The sequence below is a fragment of the Gasterosteus aculeatus genome, chromosome 6 (assembly GCF_964276395.1).
Source record: "Gasterosteus aculeatus chromosome 6, fGasAcu3.hap1.1, whole genome shotgun sequence".
Lineage (NCBI taxonomy): Eukaryota > Metazoa > Chordata > Actinopteri > Perciformes > Gasterosteidae > Gasterosteus > Gasterosteus aculeatus.
The window spans coordinates 2,146,336-2,160,149 of NC_135693.1; the positions used below are offsets into that span (position 1 = coordinate 2,146,336).

General features: G+C 43.2%; 1 protein-coding gene across 11 annotated transcripts in view; it reads right to left on the reverse strand.

The window, feature by feature from the left end:
• Positions 1-13,814, reverse strand: part of birc6 (baculoviral IAP repeat containing 6) — a 74,058-nt gene that overhangs the window by 21,565 nt on the left and 38,679 nt on the right. For all 11 annotated transcript variants that reach the window (XM_078104637.1, XM_078104634.1, XM_078104632.1 and 8 more), the window contains exons 57-64: positions 11,475-11,606; positions 9,508-9,669; positions 9,235-9,408; positions 6,613-6,812; positions 5,503-5,836; positions 5,025-5,242; positions 4,378-4,542; positions 2,972-3,143 (exon numbers count right to left, since the gene is read on the reverse strand). In XM_078104637.1, the coding sequence (XP_077960763.1) occupies positions 2,972-3,143; positions 4,378-4,542; positions 5,025-5,242; positions 5,503-5,836; positions 6,613-6,812; positions 9,235-9,408; positions 9,508-9,669; positions 11,475-11,606 (1,557 nt within the window). The remainder of the gene's footprint in view (positions 1-2,971; positions 3,144-4,377; positions 4,543-5,024; positions 5,243-5,502; positions 5,837-6,612; positions 6,813-9,234; positions 9,409-9,507; positions 9,670-11,474; positions 11,607-13,814) is intronic.

Here is a 13,814-nt window from a genome sequence, read left to right on the forward strand (position 1 = left end):
GAGGAGGAAAGCCTGTGCTAATACAATCAACATTTCTGGGATGAGCAGCAATGAATTACTCCACAGGAAGGTGCGGTAATGAATGAAGGTGTGCATTTGTTAATTATATAGAACTTATTTTCTGTACACAAGGTCAAGCGTTTATTTTTCTTACGAGGAGGGTAAAACCTGTGAAATAAGACATGATAAATGGAACAAAGAATCTAAACCCTGTAGTGATCATTCAGACACAGCCTTATTCATCGCAAGGGATGCTCGATTAAAACAGGGGGAGGGAACAAGGCTAGATGTAACAATATAAAACGACATCGGATCTTGAAACCAACAAAACGTGCATTGAATCCATTCTTCAATTAAGATGAATTACTGTTGGGGTCACATTCAAAGGTTTAACCTCTCCCTAATGGCTTAGATCCTTGCGGTGGAGTAAAGCCATGGCGATCAGGTGTATTTAGCGCTGCCTGTTCCTCCACAGATTTAAAAAAGGTACACAACCAACACTAAAGAACCAACAATGGGCGGATCTTCAACAAGACTCGTGCTTTGATGGACACTGTTGATTATGGACAATGGTTCAAATATATTGGTACAGCAATTCCCTTTTACAAGAGGTACCATTCAGCAGTAGGTAATTTTATTTTATTGACAGAAATAGAATTTTTTGGCCACAAAGAAGCAAAATAACTTCACAAGAAGCTTAAGCTTAAATGTTTACAAAGATCTCTTCACCTCTTCAAACAGCTCCATGATTGAACAAGCATTTCTGCTCCTTAGGGGACATATCTAGCTCTTAGCTGCTAAATGCTCCGTAATGTTCACCAGCTGGTCACTAACTTGATCAGTGTGCGGTTTGGTGCTGGACGAACAGGGTTCAGGGTACAGAGAACAGCTGCCTGTGGCTGCTGCAAACAAGCGGTGAACTTAAAATCCAAAAGGTCAACAACATGATCTCACTCCTCTTTATGTCTGTATGCCGCAGACAATCAACAATCTTAAGCAGGGACATGCGTCCCTATCGTGTTCGTGTAGCTATGCCAGAGACAGAGCATAGGCCTCATGTACTCCTCTAACCTGAGAGAAGCAGCCAAGCTGTCGGGTCTGAGTGTTTTACTGCAGGCTCCTGACATTGATTGACAGCTCAGAACTCCTATGCAACCGGCTCCTTAACCGAAGGTGGTCCGGGAGCCCCCAGCTTTCATTTGACTGGATGCACAATGACTTCCAATTAGCTACATTGAAGGGTTAATTAGCAAAGCATTATTTCATCATTGAGGTTATTAAGGACATTTACCAGATAATGAGGCGCAATTACAACACTCATATTAGATATTATTTATCAGCTATTATGTAATTATGAGGGTAGTGGTGCATTAGCACATGCCAGCATGCACAGAACGAGATGCTCCTGCAAAGTGCAACAGCCAAGGAGCATAATCATGTAGTGCTCGCTGGGGGCTGGGGGGGTAAAATCTCCCTGTCTCTTACTGCAAGAAATCCGTCTTATCCAAACACAAGATGATGCAATCTAACGTCACAAAACCTCACACTAAAGTTTCAATTGATGTAATAAAATACTACTAAAAAACTACAAAATCCAGTAACGTTGTAGCTGTGGCATGTGTACATCTCAAATAAAAAAGGCTATTTACAAGTATTTGGTAACGGGATTCTTGAAACAACAAATCATGTACATTATCCTTTTTTCTTTGACTCTGGGTTCACAAACCTGTTTGAAAAGCATTGAACCACATCTCACTGTTTCCATTGCAGCATGGAGCTGGAGCACAACAAGCTAATCAGTTGACCCCTGTGCTCTTCTACTTTGTTGTTTCATTTACATTGATGGAGTAAATTTGACTGAAATTGTTTAAACAATAAACCTCCAAAAAAGTCATTTGAGTTATTTCCCATATTGCACAGCGTCCTGTGAGTGGACTACACAAGAGTCTGAGTGAGCCTTCATGAATTGAGGCACAAGGAAAGAGTTTAAAGTGCCACTGCGGGCAGAATACAAAGGGTCAGCTCAGCACGAATAACCTGCAAATCCCAGAGGAACCGAGCTGGAAAGGCATTGCTTGGCCACCGCGTTAACGGGCAGGGACCTCGGCTCGGTTACCAGAGCAGGGTCCGAATAATAGATTATGGCTTCAACCCACAACTGTAATATACTAGACAAGTTATAATCCAAAAGACCACACTTCTACGCACTCTGATCAAAGACAATGTACACGTCTGGTATAAATTGCAGAGCATTATTTTCAACAAAACAAAGACAAGAAGAAATCAAAGTGGAAGGACTGGTATTTTCATTGTTGAGTATGAAAAGAACACTGTGCTTGATGGTTGCTCAGACAAGCTGGAGTAATTAAACATGTACTACTGGGACTTCAGTGGGATTAACAGTAAAACATGCACAGGTTCAGGTTCAGTCAGAGACACTCTAGCTCCATCTGCTGTTTCATTTGGCCAAAAGGAACATGATTCATAGCACGCAGGGAGAGACAAGCAGAGGGCTTCCAGTATCATTGAGTATCATTCACAACGAGCTGCTGGCTTCACTGTGAGAACTCCAGTCTGCCGTTGTCCCTGAGATTAAAGACCAGAGTCATCCAAATCCACTGTCTCAGCAGCAAAAGGAACCTTACCAAACAGACTGTGCAGAAAGTCAGCAGACAAACATCTGTGAGTGAAATCATTTCATGGAATGAGGAACCTTCTGAGCATAACCATGAACAGCTTCTTTGTTGCACACACTGGCCTCTGACCACACCGTGGCCCCTCACATGTTTAGTGCATAACCCCTTTTTCCTTTCAAGCGTTGCCAGAGCAGATGGACAGGTTGCGGAGCAGTCGCCACCGAGGACTGCTTCAGGACTCAAAGTCCACCAACCTGCTACGTCTGGACGCCCAATGTAAAAGGCGGCCGTCTAGATGGCCATGATGTCTCTCTGACTATAAATAGGTAGCCTACCGGAGTCATTGCGTAGGTAGGAGGACATGGCAGGGATAAGGCAGGATTGGCATAGCAGCTCCTGCAGCACTGCTGGCAGCGCTGAGCTGTTGTGGGCTCTGCTGTCCGCTGAAGAGCCATCAACACCGTGGCTGCCGTTGGAGCCCGCTGGGTTTATGTAACTTGCCAAGACCTGGTGAACAAAACAAAATGGACATACTGTGAGACAGATGACTCATACAACCGGTCCACCCCGCTTAAACTGACAGAGGTAAGAACTGACTATGTGAGCAGCACCCAACTGAGGCCATTTCTACGTTGGACCACGCTATGTGATCATGGTACACCAGACTACAACAATTTACCTTCACCTTAATGGGGACACTTCATGTGCTTGTATTGAGGGGACACATCACTGCTCCTTTGCCCAGATGCAGCGCTCTGTTCATGGTTTCTCATGTTACGCAGAATGTACACAAAATGTTTGGGAGGTAATCATGCTCAAAGCAAGTGCTACCAGAGGCGTACATACAGTGCCTTGCTAGTATTCATCCCCTGTGGACTTTCCCCCCACTTTTTCCCGTTACAAACTACAATTCAAATAGACTTTAATCAGAGGTGCCCAATAGAACGCCTGCCATTGGGAAAAAATATCAAGTCGGGTCGCTGCCAGAAAATTAGTGATCGTTGCTTACTAATGGACATTTAATTTAAAAGCAACCCTTGCCGACTCCAATCAGTATAAGTCATCTGGGCATAAGGTAATGACCAAGAATGTATGTGACAGTAGTGACGAATGAAGGAGAGTTGTTGTTACGGTGACACAAACAATAATGATGAAAAAGTTGACATCTGTTGGATGCTGAAGTATTCACCCCCCCTGAGTCAGTACTTGGTAGAACCCCCTTTCACTGTGATTAGAGCACTAGTTTCAAGTCTTCTGCAGACTGCATCATATGTTCTTCAAGGATTGCCCTGGATTTGGCTCCCTCCATCCCTCCGTGTTTTCCATTTTTTGATGATGGATTTTATGGTGCTCTGTGAAATGTTCAATGCTCGAGATGTTTTTCCATAACACTGCTTCATACTTAGCTACAAGTTTGTCCCTGAGCTGTTTGGTCTTCATGATGCTCTGTAACAACCTCTGATGGCCTCATTTATACAGAGACTAAATTGAATTGACTAATTATATGTGACTTGCTAATGCGACTTTCGATCACACCAGATCTTTGTTAGGGGTTTTACAGTAAAGGGGGAGCACTCAACACTTTTCAGATATTATTTTAAATTTCATGCAAACTTTCCCCTGACTTCCGGATGATGTCCACTGTCCTCATTAAAACATAAAGCAACGTTTTGACATGTAAGCTTCGACACACGGTCAAGCCACCATACGTCTGAAATTAAATATACAATGTGGGATTGACCTGCAGTAGACAGGTGACGTGTTCCTCTTCTAGCCGTTGTTTGGTGAGGGCCTGCTCCACGTCCCAGCCTGAGGCCGTGGATCCAGTACCAAAACCAGTTCCTTTGGCCCAGTAAAGCTGCTGCTCCTCAGTGGTCCCTGCGCCGTGACAACTGGATATCTGTGGCTGTCGACAAAGACACAGATATGAGGTCATGTAGAGCCAGGGATGCCAGGGAACTTTATCTCAGAATATTTTCTATACTCGTACAGTACCACTCAGAAGTCTGGATACACTTTCTCATTGAATGGAATAACAAACTGTGTCCAAACATTTGACTGGTACTGTATGTGTAGGAGAACGGTGGTGGCCAGTGTTTAAAGAATGGGGGCAAAACGACTGATTAGTGAAATTCAAGAAGGATGAAAGCCCACTTTTATCCTCAAACATGCTGAAAGGAAGTATTCATGGGATTGTTTTGATGGTCATATGGAGTAAAAGTCTGAATTAAGGTAATGAGCATATTCTCTACAAAGTGCCAATGGCCTCTTTTTATCTGTAGGTCTGAACAATTAGTAATTTGTCAAGAGCTTGCTGAGAGATGAACAACAAAACAATCATCACGGCGAAAGGTCTTCATGCGTATCCTCCCTGTGTGTGCGCCATACCTCGGACACATTAGTGCTGGCGTTGGGGTTGCGAGGGGCGTGATGGCTGAGGGCTGACAGACAGGCCAGGATGAGGTGGATGGCTCCAATCTCCAGAGCCATGCGGCGGAGCAGAACGCCGTCGTCAGTGGTCAGAGGAGTGCTGCTGAACAACGCTCGCAGCACGTGGAACGGCAGCGTGGGCAACACGTTGGCCGAAGGAGACTGCAGGATGTGACCTACGAGGATGACAGTGGCATCAGCAGAATGTTCAACGGGCCTCTCTAGATTGCTCTGTGACCTGTATCGCTAGACAACAAAAAAAGACTAGAAAACGATGGTCCTATTAGATTCACGACAGAACATCTCACTAATGAGTTCCGAGCAGCAGCAGTAGGAACGGCCACAAAGACATGATTAGTATTCAACAGCTAATGTGAAGCCGTCCATTTGATGGAAAAAGATCTCGTGAGTGGCTGTGCACTGCTGTCAGACTTACTGCCCTCTCCATCGTCTGTGACACCCAGCACCAGGCGCAGCAGACACTGGGCGTGCTTCCTCTCCTTCAGCAGCACCTCTGCATACCCCGGCAGGCGCAGGAACAGGCCGAAGGCTGCCAGGGAGTGGGCGGGGATGGGCGACATGGTCTGCACCGAGGAGGACGACGCTGAGGACGACTGGGTCTGCTGCTTGTTGATGGGCGGCGGCTCGGCGGCGATGGACTCTGGCGCCTCGTACACCAGCTCGCCGGACTGTTCGATGGTGACCCACTCAAACTGGTCGCTGTCCTTTGGTTTCTCCTGCGTGGCCGAGGGCACCACCGGGGCGCTGACCTGTGAACGACCATCCGGGAGATTAGAATTTAACCCCAGCAACGGGGACGGTGCCCGAGACAATGCTGACAGGGGACATCAGGAGAGTCCTCATCTGACCAACTGGAGGCTCGAGGAGAGGAGGCTGGCTTCTCTTCATGCGGTCAATAGAACTTGTAACCAGTGATTAGTCAGTATCCATTAAACTGTTTTCATGATGACTTGTTTGGTTGGAAAACAGCAGAAAAATGTATGAAAAAGTAAATCTCTTTCTGGTGAAGTTGAACTATGTTCTGTTCTTCTCATGGTCCTCAAAGATTAAATCAGATACATTTCAGAAGCTTCTCAAGGAACATGAAAAACGCCTCCCCAAAAAAAGATGGGAAATGGACCTAGAGGGATTGTTTTGTGTTTTAATCTCATAAAAAAATCCTGTACATTTGTAAAATGATTGCAAACAATGTGTCAGTACAACATACACTAAAGCAATTTCTTAAAAATATTTTTTAAAAGTATTCATGTTGCAAAGTATATGCATGTCCTTGACAGGGTAAATGTCCCCTGGCCTGAAGAATTATACTTGTTATTGTTTGGTTCAAATGTACAATACAATTTTTCTCCTTTAGGTGCTTTTATACATGAAGGTCAAATATAGTTTGGCTTTTTGACAGGAAATTGGACAAAGTCCATTAAGGAATGCACAATAATAAAGTGCAGTTGTTGGAAACCTTTAGCTGTACTTTAATGGTAATGGTGCCTCCTCCGTGCACATGTCCTTGTCTGGGTGGGCCTCTCACCTGCTGAATGACATCAGGGTAGAGCATGGGCAGCCTCTCTGCGATCAGCGCCAGGCCGCCCATGCCTGCAAAGACCTGCAGCGGTGACTGGATGGGGTTCGTCTCCAGCAGGGACTCGTCAGTGGCGGCGTCCAGACATTCTTCACTGGCTGCCATTGGTTCGTCCTCGGGACAGCTGTTCAGTATGTCACAGTGATCCACTGCAAGTAGATGGTGTTTAGGACACGCGTTGGCACAATTTGGATTTTAAGTCCTAGTCCACTTTGAGAATTGTCCCAAATGACGAGTCTGTTTTGTTTTATAACTTCTGTATGCATAGTATATCCTCTACTGGGATGTGGTACACGAGTTTGAATATGTTTCAGTTGATCTTAATCAACTTTGCGTGAGTCAATTCAATCTCTAATACAGTAATTAACTAGTTTTCCTGGAAATGGAACTGTATCCAGGACAACGACCAGTTTTAACGGCTCTCGAGATATGCACATCAACACTGATCCAAACAGAGGTAGCTTCATAGTTTGATGTCTCTGCGTCTTTATACGGGGTCACTGTTTATTACGTTGTCAGGGAAGAAGAGATTAGTAGTAGTTAAATAAAGCGTATGCCGAGTACCTTTAACGCTCACAGCAGTCAGGGTAAAACATCTCAATGTCTCAATTAGTTTAGAAAATGAAACCTCTGATGCAGGTCTGGATCTGGGAGAAACTCCAATGGGCCAATAAGATGTTATTTTGTGTTATTTCTGTGCTGCTGGAGTTCTGATCTCTACACCTCTCGTAATCAGGCTTTCTGAATTCAGCAGTCAGAAATCTGTACCTGCTCATTTTGGGAATGTCACCGGCTGACTGGTCAGAGACACTGGTGTTCAATCCTATGCTATTTCTATGGGCGCGGTCCAATCAGCATCCTGTGAGGAGCTGCAGGAGAAGGCAGAATGGGAAAGTGTTCCTTCACTGAGAGAAGAGCAGAGAACGGCTCTTGAGTCTCATCTCTTACCTCTTACACACATACAGTCCGATTGATGGATCGATAGTTCATTCATTCACCTGCCAAGTATAATTGGAAAGACGTGCCCTTTTAAGTGCTTCCCAGATGGCTCTGTGTGACCATCTGGCATGTCAGGTTAGAAGGACTCCTCCACAGCGGTCACCGCTGTTGGGAGTTCCCCTTTAAAGTGACATATAGTTTCATGACAGAATGCTCAGAGGGCGAACCCTGCTGATGGAACCTTATTACTAAGTACAGTGCAGCATAATTGCTTTCACTCGGGCCGCCGTTGGTAAAAAAAAAAACATGCTGATGATACCATCAATTTTGTCTTTTAAAATACGTTGATAGAATATAAAATATAACGTCGAGATAAATATCCTATTGATGCTCATGCCGACAAGAGTCCACTGATAAAGATGGTCTAATATGACAGATTCTTTCTACCCGCTACTATACATACATTCATTCATTCATTCATAATGGACAAAGGTAACACCTAAGGATCAAATCTTGAAGAAACAATAAACAATCTGCGGGTAATTTCTCCCAATCACAGAGTAAATTCTTTTTTGAAAAAGCAATTTTTTTGTTTACACACAACAGATTTCAACGCTCTCCAAATAGTAACTGGATTGAGATCAGAAATCATTTCTAGTCAGTTTAAAAAGATCTTTTTTAACAACCTCTCTTGCTTTTGAGCTTTATCAGCACAAAATACTCTTTCCCATGGCTATCATTAACTTAGTACATACTTTTTCCTTCAATTTCGTATTTATTGTCTAGTGTCTACGGGGCCGAGCGTTGCATTGTACAGATATGAAGCATCATTCAGATTACAGCGTATGAGACTTAAGTGAACGTCTGTTTTATTCAAACAAGTTCACACAATGCTGATTAAGCAGGAAAAAGTTCTGCCCTCTTGGTGAAACAGTCCTGCACTGACCAGACTAAAATAACTCACATCTCGCTAATTACCAGTAATTTTATAACTCCACAATTGGGTCAGAGTTTGAATGCAGTTCTGAAATGAAAATGAGCAGTACACAAAGTACCATCAACCAAGCTCGCTTAGTTAGTCACACGTAACGGCTTGTAGCATCTCTCTGATTAGTCAGTGTATGTGGGTCCTAATGATTTTACCAATTGACACGTGAAAGGGGGGGGGGGGGTCATTGTGGCGGTCCAATAGAGTCCAAGGAAAGAAGGCTCCATATAAAAAGAGAAAGAATTAATGTCCCAAAAAGAAGAGACGGATGAATGGCAAGAGAGCTCCCCTTGGGAAGCATTGCTGGTTCACCACCTTTAGAGACAAATTTACCACAGGGATTGTTGTGCATCCAACATAGAACCAACTAATGAATGAGGAAATTCATGGCCAACTATTTGTTAAATTGATTATCATCAAGTAGTTGTTGGAGCCCTTGGAAGTTAATTAATGATGCAGGACGACACCACCTAAAGGTCATCTTCAATCCCTTGGCTCACACCAACGATGTGAACTGCACTGCAGGTCTATTTAATAAGCTTTTGATAAATTCCATGGGAACTCTCAGTGGAGCAGGAGACCATTGGAAGATTTGAACCTTCACTAACAATCGCTGGGATATGATTTTAAAAGCAGAGTGGTACCTTTCTCTGTGCGTAGTCTCTTGAAGGAGTCGGTCTTGGAAAGACCAGGATCAGAGATGACCTTGGAGCCCAGTTTGACTGTCAGGTTGATAGACTGGTAGCCCTGCGGCAGCTTGCGGTCGTGCAGAAGTGTCAGTAGCTGGGCCAGGGTCATCTCAGATGGAAGGGGCTGGCCTGGAGCAGAGGAGGGAGAAAATGTAAAAATTCCCTCCTTTCACACATGAAATGAGGCTCAAACACAACGATGTCCTGCTGCACTTGAATATGTAGGACCTGGAAGCAGCTTGTGGTACAGGTGGAAGACAGGCACACTGATGGTTTTGGCAGAAGGATCCACACCAGACGACGCAGTCAACTTGTCACTCATCACGCGACCCCTCCTTGATGGAGGTCTTGGAGGGGTTGAAAGAGCTCGCTTGGACTGGGACTTCAAGCCTGAAGACGGATGCGCACAGCATGTAAACATTACGGGGATAGTCTTGTTTGCATCCATAGATACACCTATTCTAATTTGAAACACTATACATTTGTGCCGGATCTCGGTGGAACAGGATTTTTGACAGCCTGTGTTAAGTATCTATTATCTCACATAATTTATTCATTGATAACAAACAATAAAGAGAAAAAGTAAAGTGAGCATTGATCAACTAGAAATACATTTTCCGCTTAAAATGCGTTGGAATGCTTAAAGCTGGAAGCAGAAATGAATTTCAAACAATTGCTGAAAATCCAGAAATGAAAAGGCTGAAATCAATTTTAGGAAATTGGTGAAAATACTGAATTGCAGTATTACTACTACCACTACTACTAGTAGTAGTAACTGTACTACTACTAATAGTTTTAGTATTACAAGTGGTGTAGTAATTAATGGTGCCAATGCAGTAGGAATACTTATAGTAGTATCAGTTGTACTAGTAGTAGTATTATTTGAAACGGCTTCATTCTGCACTTCATGGTTACAGATATTCATTGATGCTTTTATTTTGAAATTGGACATTGTGTAAGAGGGGGTTAGTTGATTGTTTGTCCTTCAAACTAAGAAGTTATAAATTGATATGCCTCATCACAAGCATTACAGTGACAAGAATTCCCTCCATGGGGCTTTATTTTGAAATGATGACAAACCGAAAGAGTTAAGAGTTTCCACCGAGCGGTACGGTACGGGTCGGGTCTGTTAACCATGATTTGGCGAGCGTTTCCACCGCCAACAGTACCCTTACTTGATAGGCGTGGTGTATTCCAGAAAGTAGTGATAACGTCACTTGAAAACTGAACGCTAACCGCAAACAACAATGGAGGACGTACAGCCAATCCTGTTCTTGCTTCTCGATATGTGGCCGTTTGTCACAAGGCAACATTGTTGCGACGGTGTTGTAGTTTAAAAATGGCGCCTCGTGTGTTGTCTTTCCCCTTGCCGCACATGCAAATGACGACGCTCTTCTTAACCAATCAACGTTCTGCAGTGAGTCTAGCTCCGCCCTTTAGTACCAAACAACTGTGCCAGGTACCCCCAACGGAAGGGTCATACCCAAAAAGTGTTACGGTACGGATTTTTGGTACCATTCTCAACTTTTGACACAAATAAAAGGGTACTGACCCGACCCGTACCGTACCGCTCAGTGGAAACGCGACATTAATGAGCGAGTAAGAGTGACAGAGACTGGAAGGGAGCGAGAAAGAAAAACAGGTAAAGAGAGAGAGAAAAATGGACAAAGGGACAAATAGAGAGTGGTGCAGTCGCTGCCATCCCTTCGGTTGGAAGGCCATTCTGAAGTTGGTGCCATGGGACAACTTCATACACAACCACGCACTCTCTTCCTGAATGTGTGATGAAAGACAATTGTCCATCGTTGGACAAGAGGAGCATCCGGAACAGGTGGTGGAGAGGAGGATACTGAAAAACGGTTGTCCATATTGTCCAACCTGGAATAACTATTGCACCAATAGCTATTTGAATCCACTGCACATACGATTTCACTTTATATTTTTAAATGTAATTTAATATGTTCTGCTTTGTTATTTTATTATTCTATGTATATTGTGCATTTTTAATTCCATACGGAATACTTACTGTACACCGTATGTTTACTATGAAACCTTACCTGCTGCTGCTACGTGCACATTCATGAATAAAGTGCATCTATCTATCTCACATTATACAAGTAATAGGGATCAGAGGCTAAACTGTCCCACTTACAACTAGCAGCATTGGGCAGGAGGTGTGGAACCGAGTCAAGTACCTGAGGCCACAACAACACTGTAGTTGTCCTGGAAGCCACTGTCTGCTTTCATCTTTTCCTTCTCCTCATGATTCTTCTTTTCCTTGTCCTCCTTCTGCTCATTGATCAGCTTGGCTGTGATGCTGGGTGTGTCTGTTTGGATGAATAGGAGACAGCATGAATTTAGATGAGTATCAGAATAGTCTTTTAGGTTTATTGTCAAAATGATAATTGTTGAGCTTAAAACTGAATATATTGTCAATGAAGAGGTGTGTGCAGATGTCTCTCCAGGTCAAGGTGGTGATCCATGTTTCATGCACAAAACCAGCTAGAACCTAGAAGGCCATGTAGCACTACCCAGCATCTGTACTGCACTCAAATTAAAATTGCCGTTTTGGTTTAAAAGCTGGTTCCTATTAATTGATCCATCGGTTAGAATCTGGTTATTGTGAAAACCTGGCCCCATTGTCCTCGTCTGGCCTTCATGTGGGTAGCTCAACAAACCCATTGGTTCAACCCTACATGAATAGAGTGGAGGACCTAAAGTTCTCCAGTAAATCCTAGCAGAAGACAAAGATTAGAGGCATGTATTCCGCGTAAACCAAAAGGAATCCCATTTTCATGAATTCAAAAGAAGTGTTGGGAGTAACGCGTTACAAAGTAACGCGTTACTGTAATTCCACTACTTTTAGCGATAACGAGCATGTAACAAAGTATTTTTTTAAAATAAATTAACGCAGTTACAATTACTGAAATTTAAATTAGTTTGTTACGCGCGTTACGCTCTTTTGTGAAAAATGAACACTTGCAGACAAGAAGATAGAGATAAGGCCTACTTTAGCTGCTTCTGATCTGACATCGCAGGACCTTCGAATCGAATCAATGAGCATTAAACCACATCATGGCCGACCGTGCGGATAGAATGAGCTTCTCTCCAGGAAGTATGGACATTCATTTTCGCTCGTCGAAAGTTAAGACAAAAATGTAGTGGTGAGTTGTAAATTATGTGCAGGTGCAAAGACCCTATCCACATCTAAGAGTAGCAATTCCAATCTCATGAAGCACCTGTTGAAACAACACGCTTCGACAAAGCTAGTAGCGAAAGACCCCTACGGATGCTGAAGGCGCCACGCAAATAACCAAGGCTCCACTTTACAAGGACTGCAGTGCAGCCGATAAGCCAGGCAGGGCTGAATAAATTGATTGCTAGGTATGTTGTCGATGACATGCATCCTCTGTCAACTGTCGAGTCAGTTGCCTTCAGGCAACTAATAAGCAAAATTCCGGTGATAAATGGAGGCTCGGTGCAAATGTGCAGGAAGACGTTTTCCAACTATTTAGACAGAATATGCGAAAATCCGTTCCACGGCGCCCTGCCCTTCACAAAGAGAACTCTTCCCGGGGCTCCCGCCAGCTTCTCCAGAATCGTTTGCGTCTCCGCCACTCTAGGTCCGGGAATCTGAACCCAGCTCCCTTTCGATTTGCCGGGGGCGACGTAGACCATCGCCCCGCCCTTCCGAACGGCGTTCGCCCATCTCTCAGGACCGACTGACCCATGTTCAACTGCTGTTCACATGGAACCCTTCTCCACTTCGGCCTTCAATGCTCTCGTTTGAATATTTGCTACTACCAAAGACGTTTGTTGAGAATCTCATCTCTTAGCTTTGCCTTATGAGGCATGTTTGTTAAAACCTTTTATTAAATCACATACTCAATTATATGCAGCACCTCAAGGCACCTTTCTTTTCTCTTTTAATTAGTGTTAATATTGTAGGCTAATCACTTTTATTTCATTGGGCCTAATGTGGTAAAAAAAAAACACTTAAATGACTGAGACAGTTATTTTGTATTAAGTTAAGTATTAAAAGGGACTTTTGTACTACTGCTTGATTTGAAAGCCTGTTGCCCTGTTGATACAATAAATAGGTCTAAAATATGTTTATTGTGTTTGACTGTTCATTACATTAAAAAAGCAGACATAAAAGTAACTTAAAAGTAACTTTACCTAGTAACTAATTACTTTTGATATACAGTAACTGATAAAGTAATTAAATTACCTTTAAAAGAAGTAACTAGTAACTAACTAATTACTAATTTTCAGTAACTTGCCCAACTGCTTATATGGCATGCATTTTAACCACACATTATTATGTTATCAAGACGGGGGGCTATTAAGAATATCTTCTTATTGTGTTTACTAAGTATGACAATGAATGGGTAATGGTCAACAGCACTAATAAGAGTAGGTTGTAAGTGGGACCGTTTAGACTCTTTGACTTATATATACTTACATAATGTGAGAAGTGCTTGAAACACATACATGTACATTCAAATACACAATTGTCTTTCATCACAGCTCAT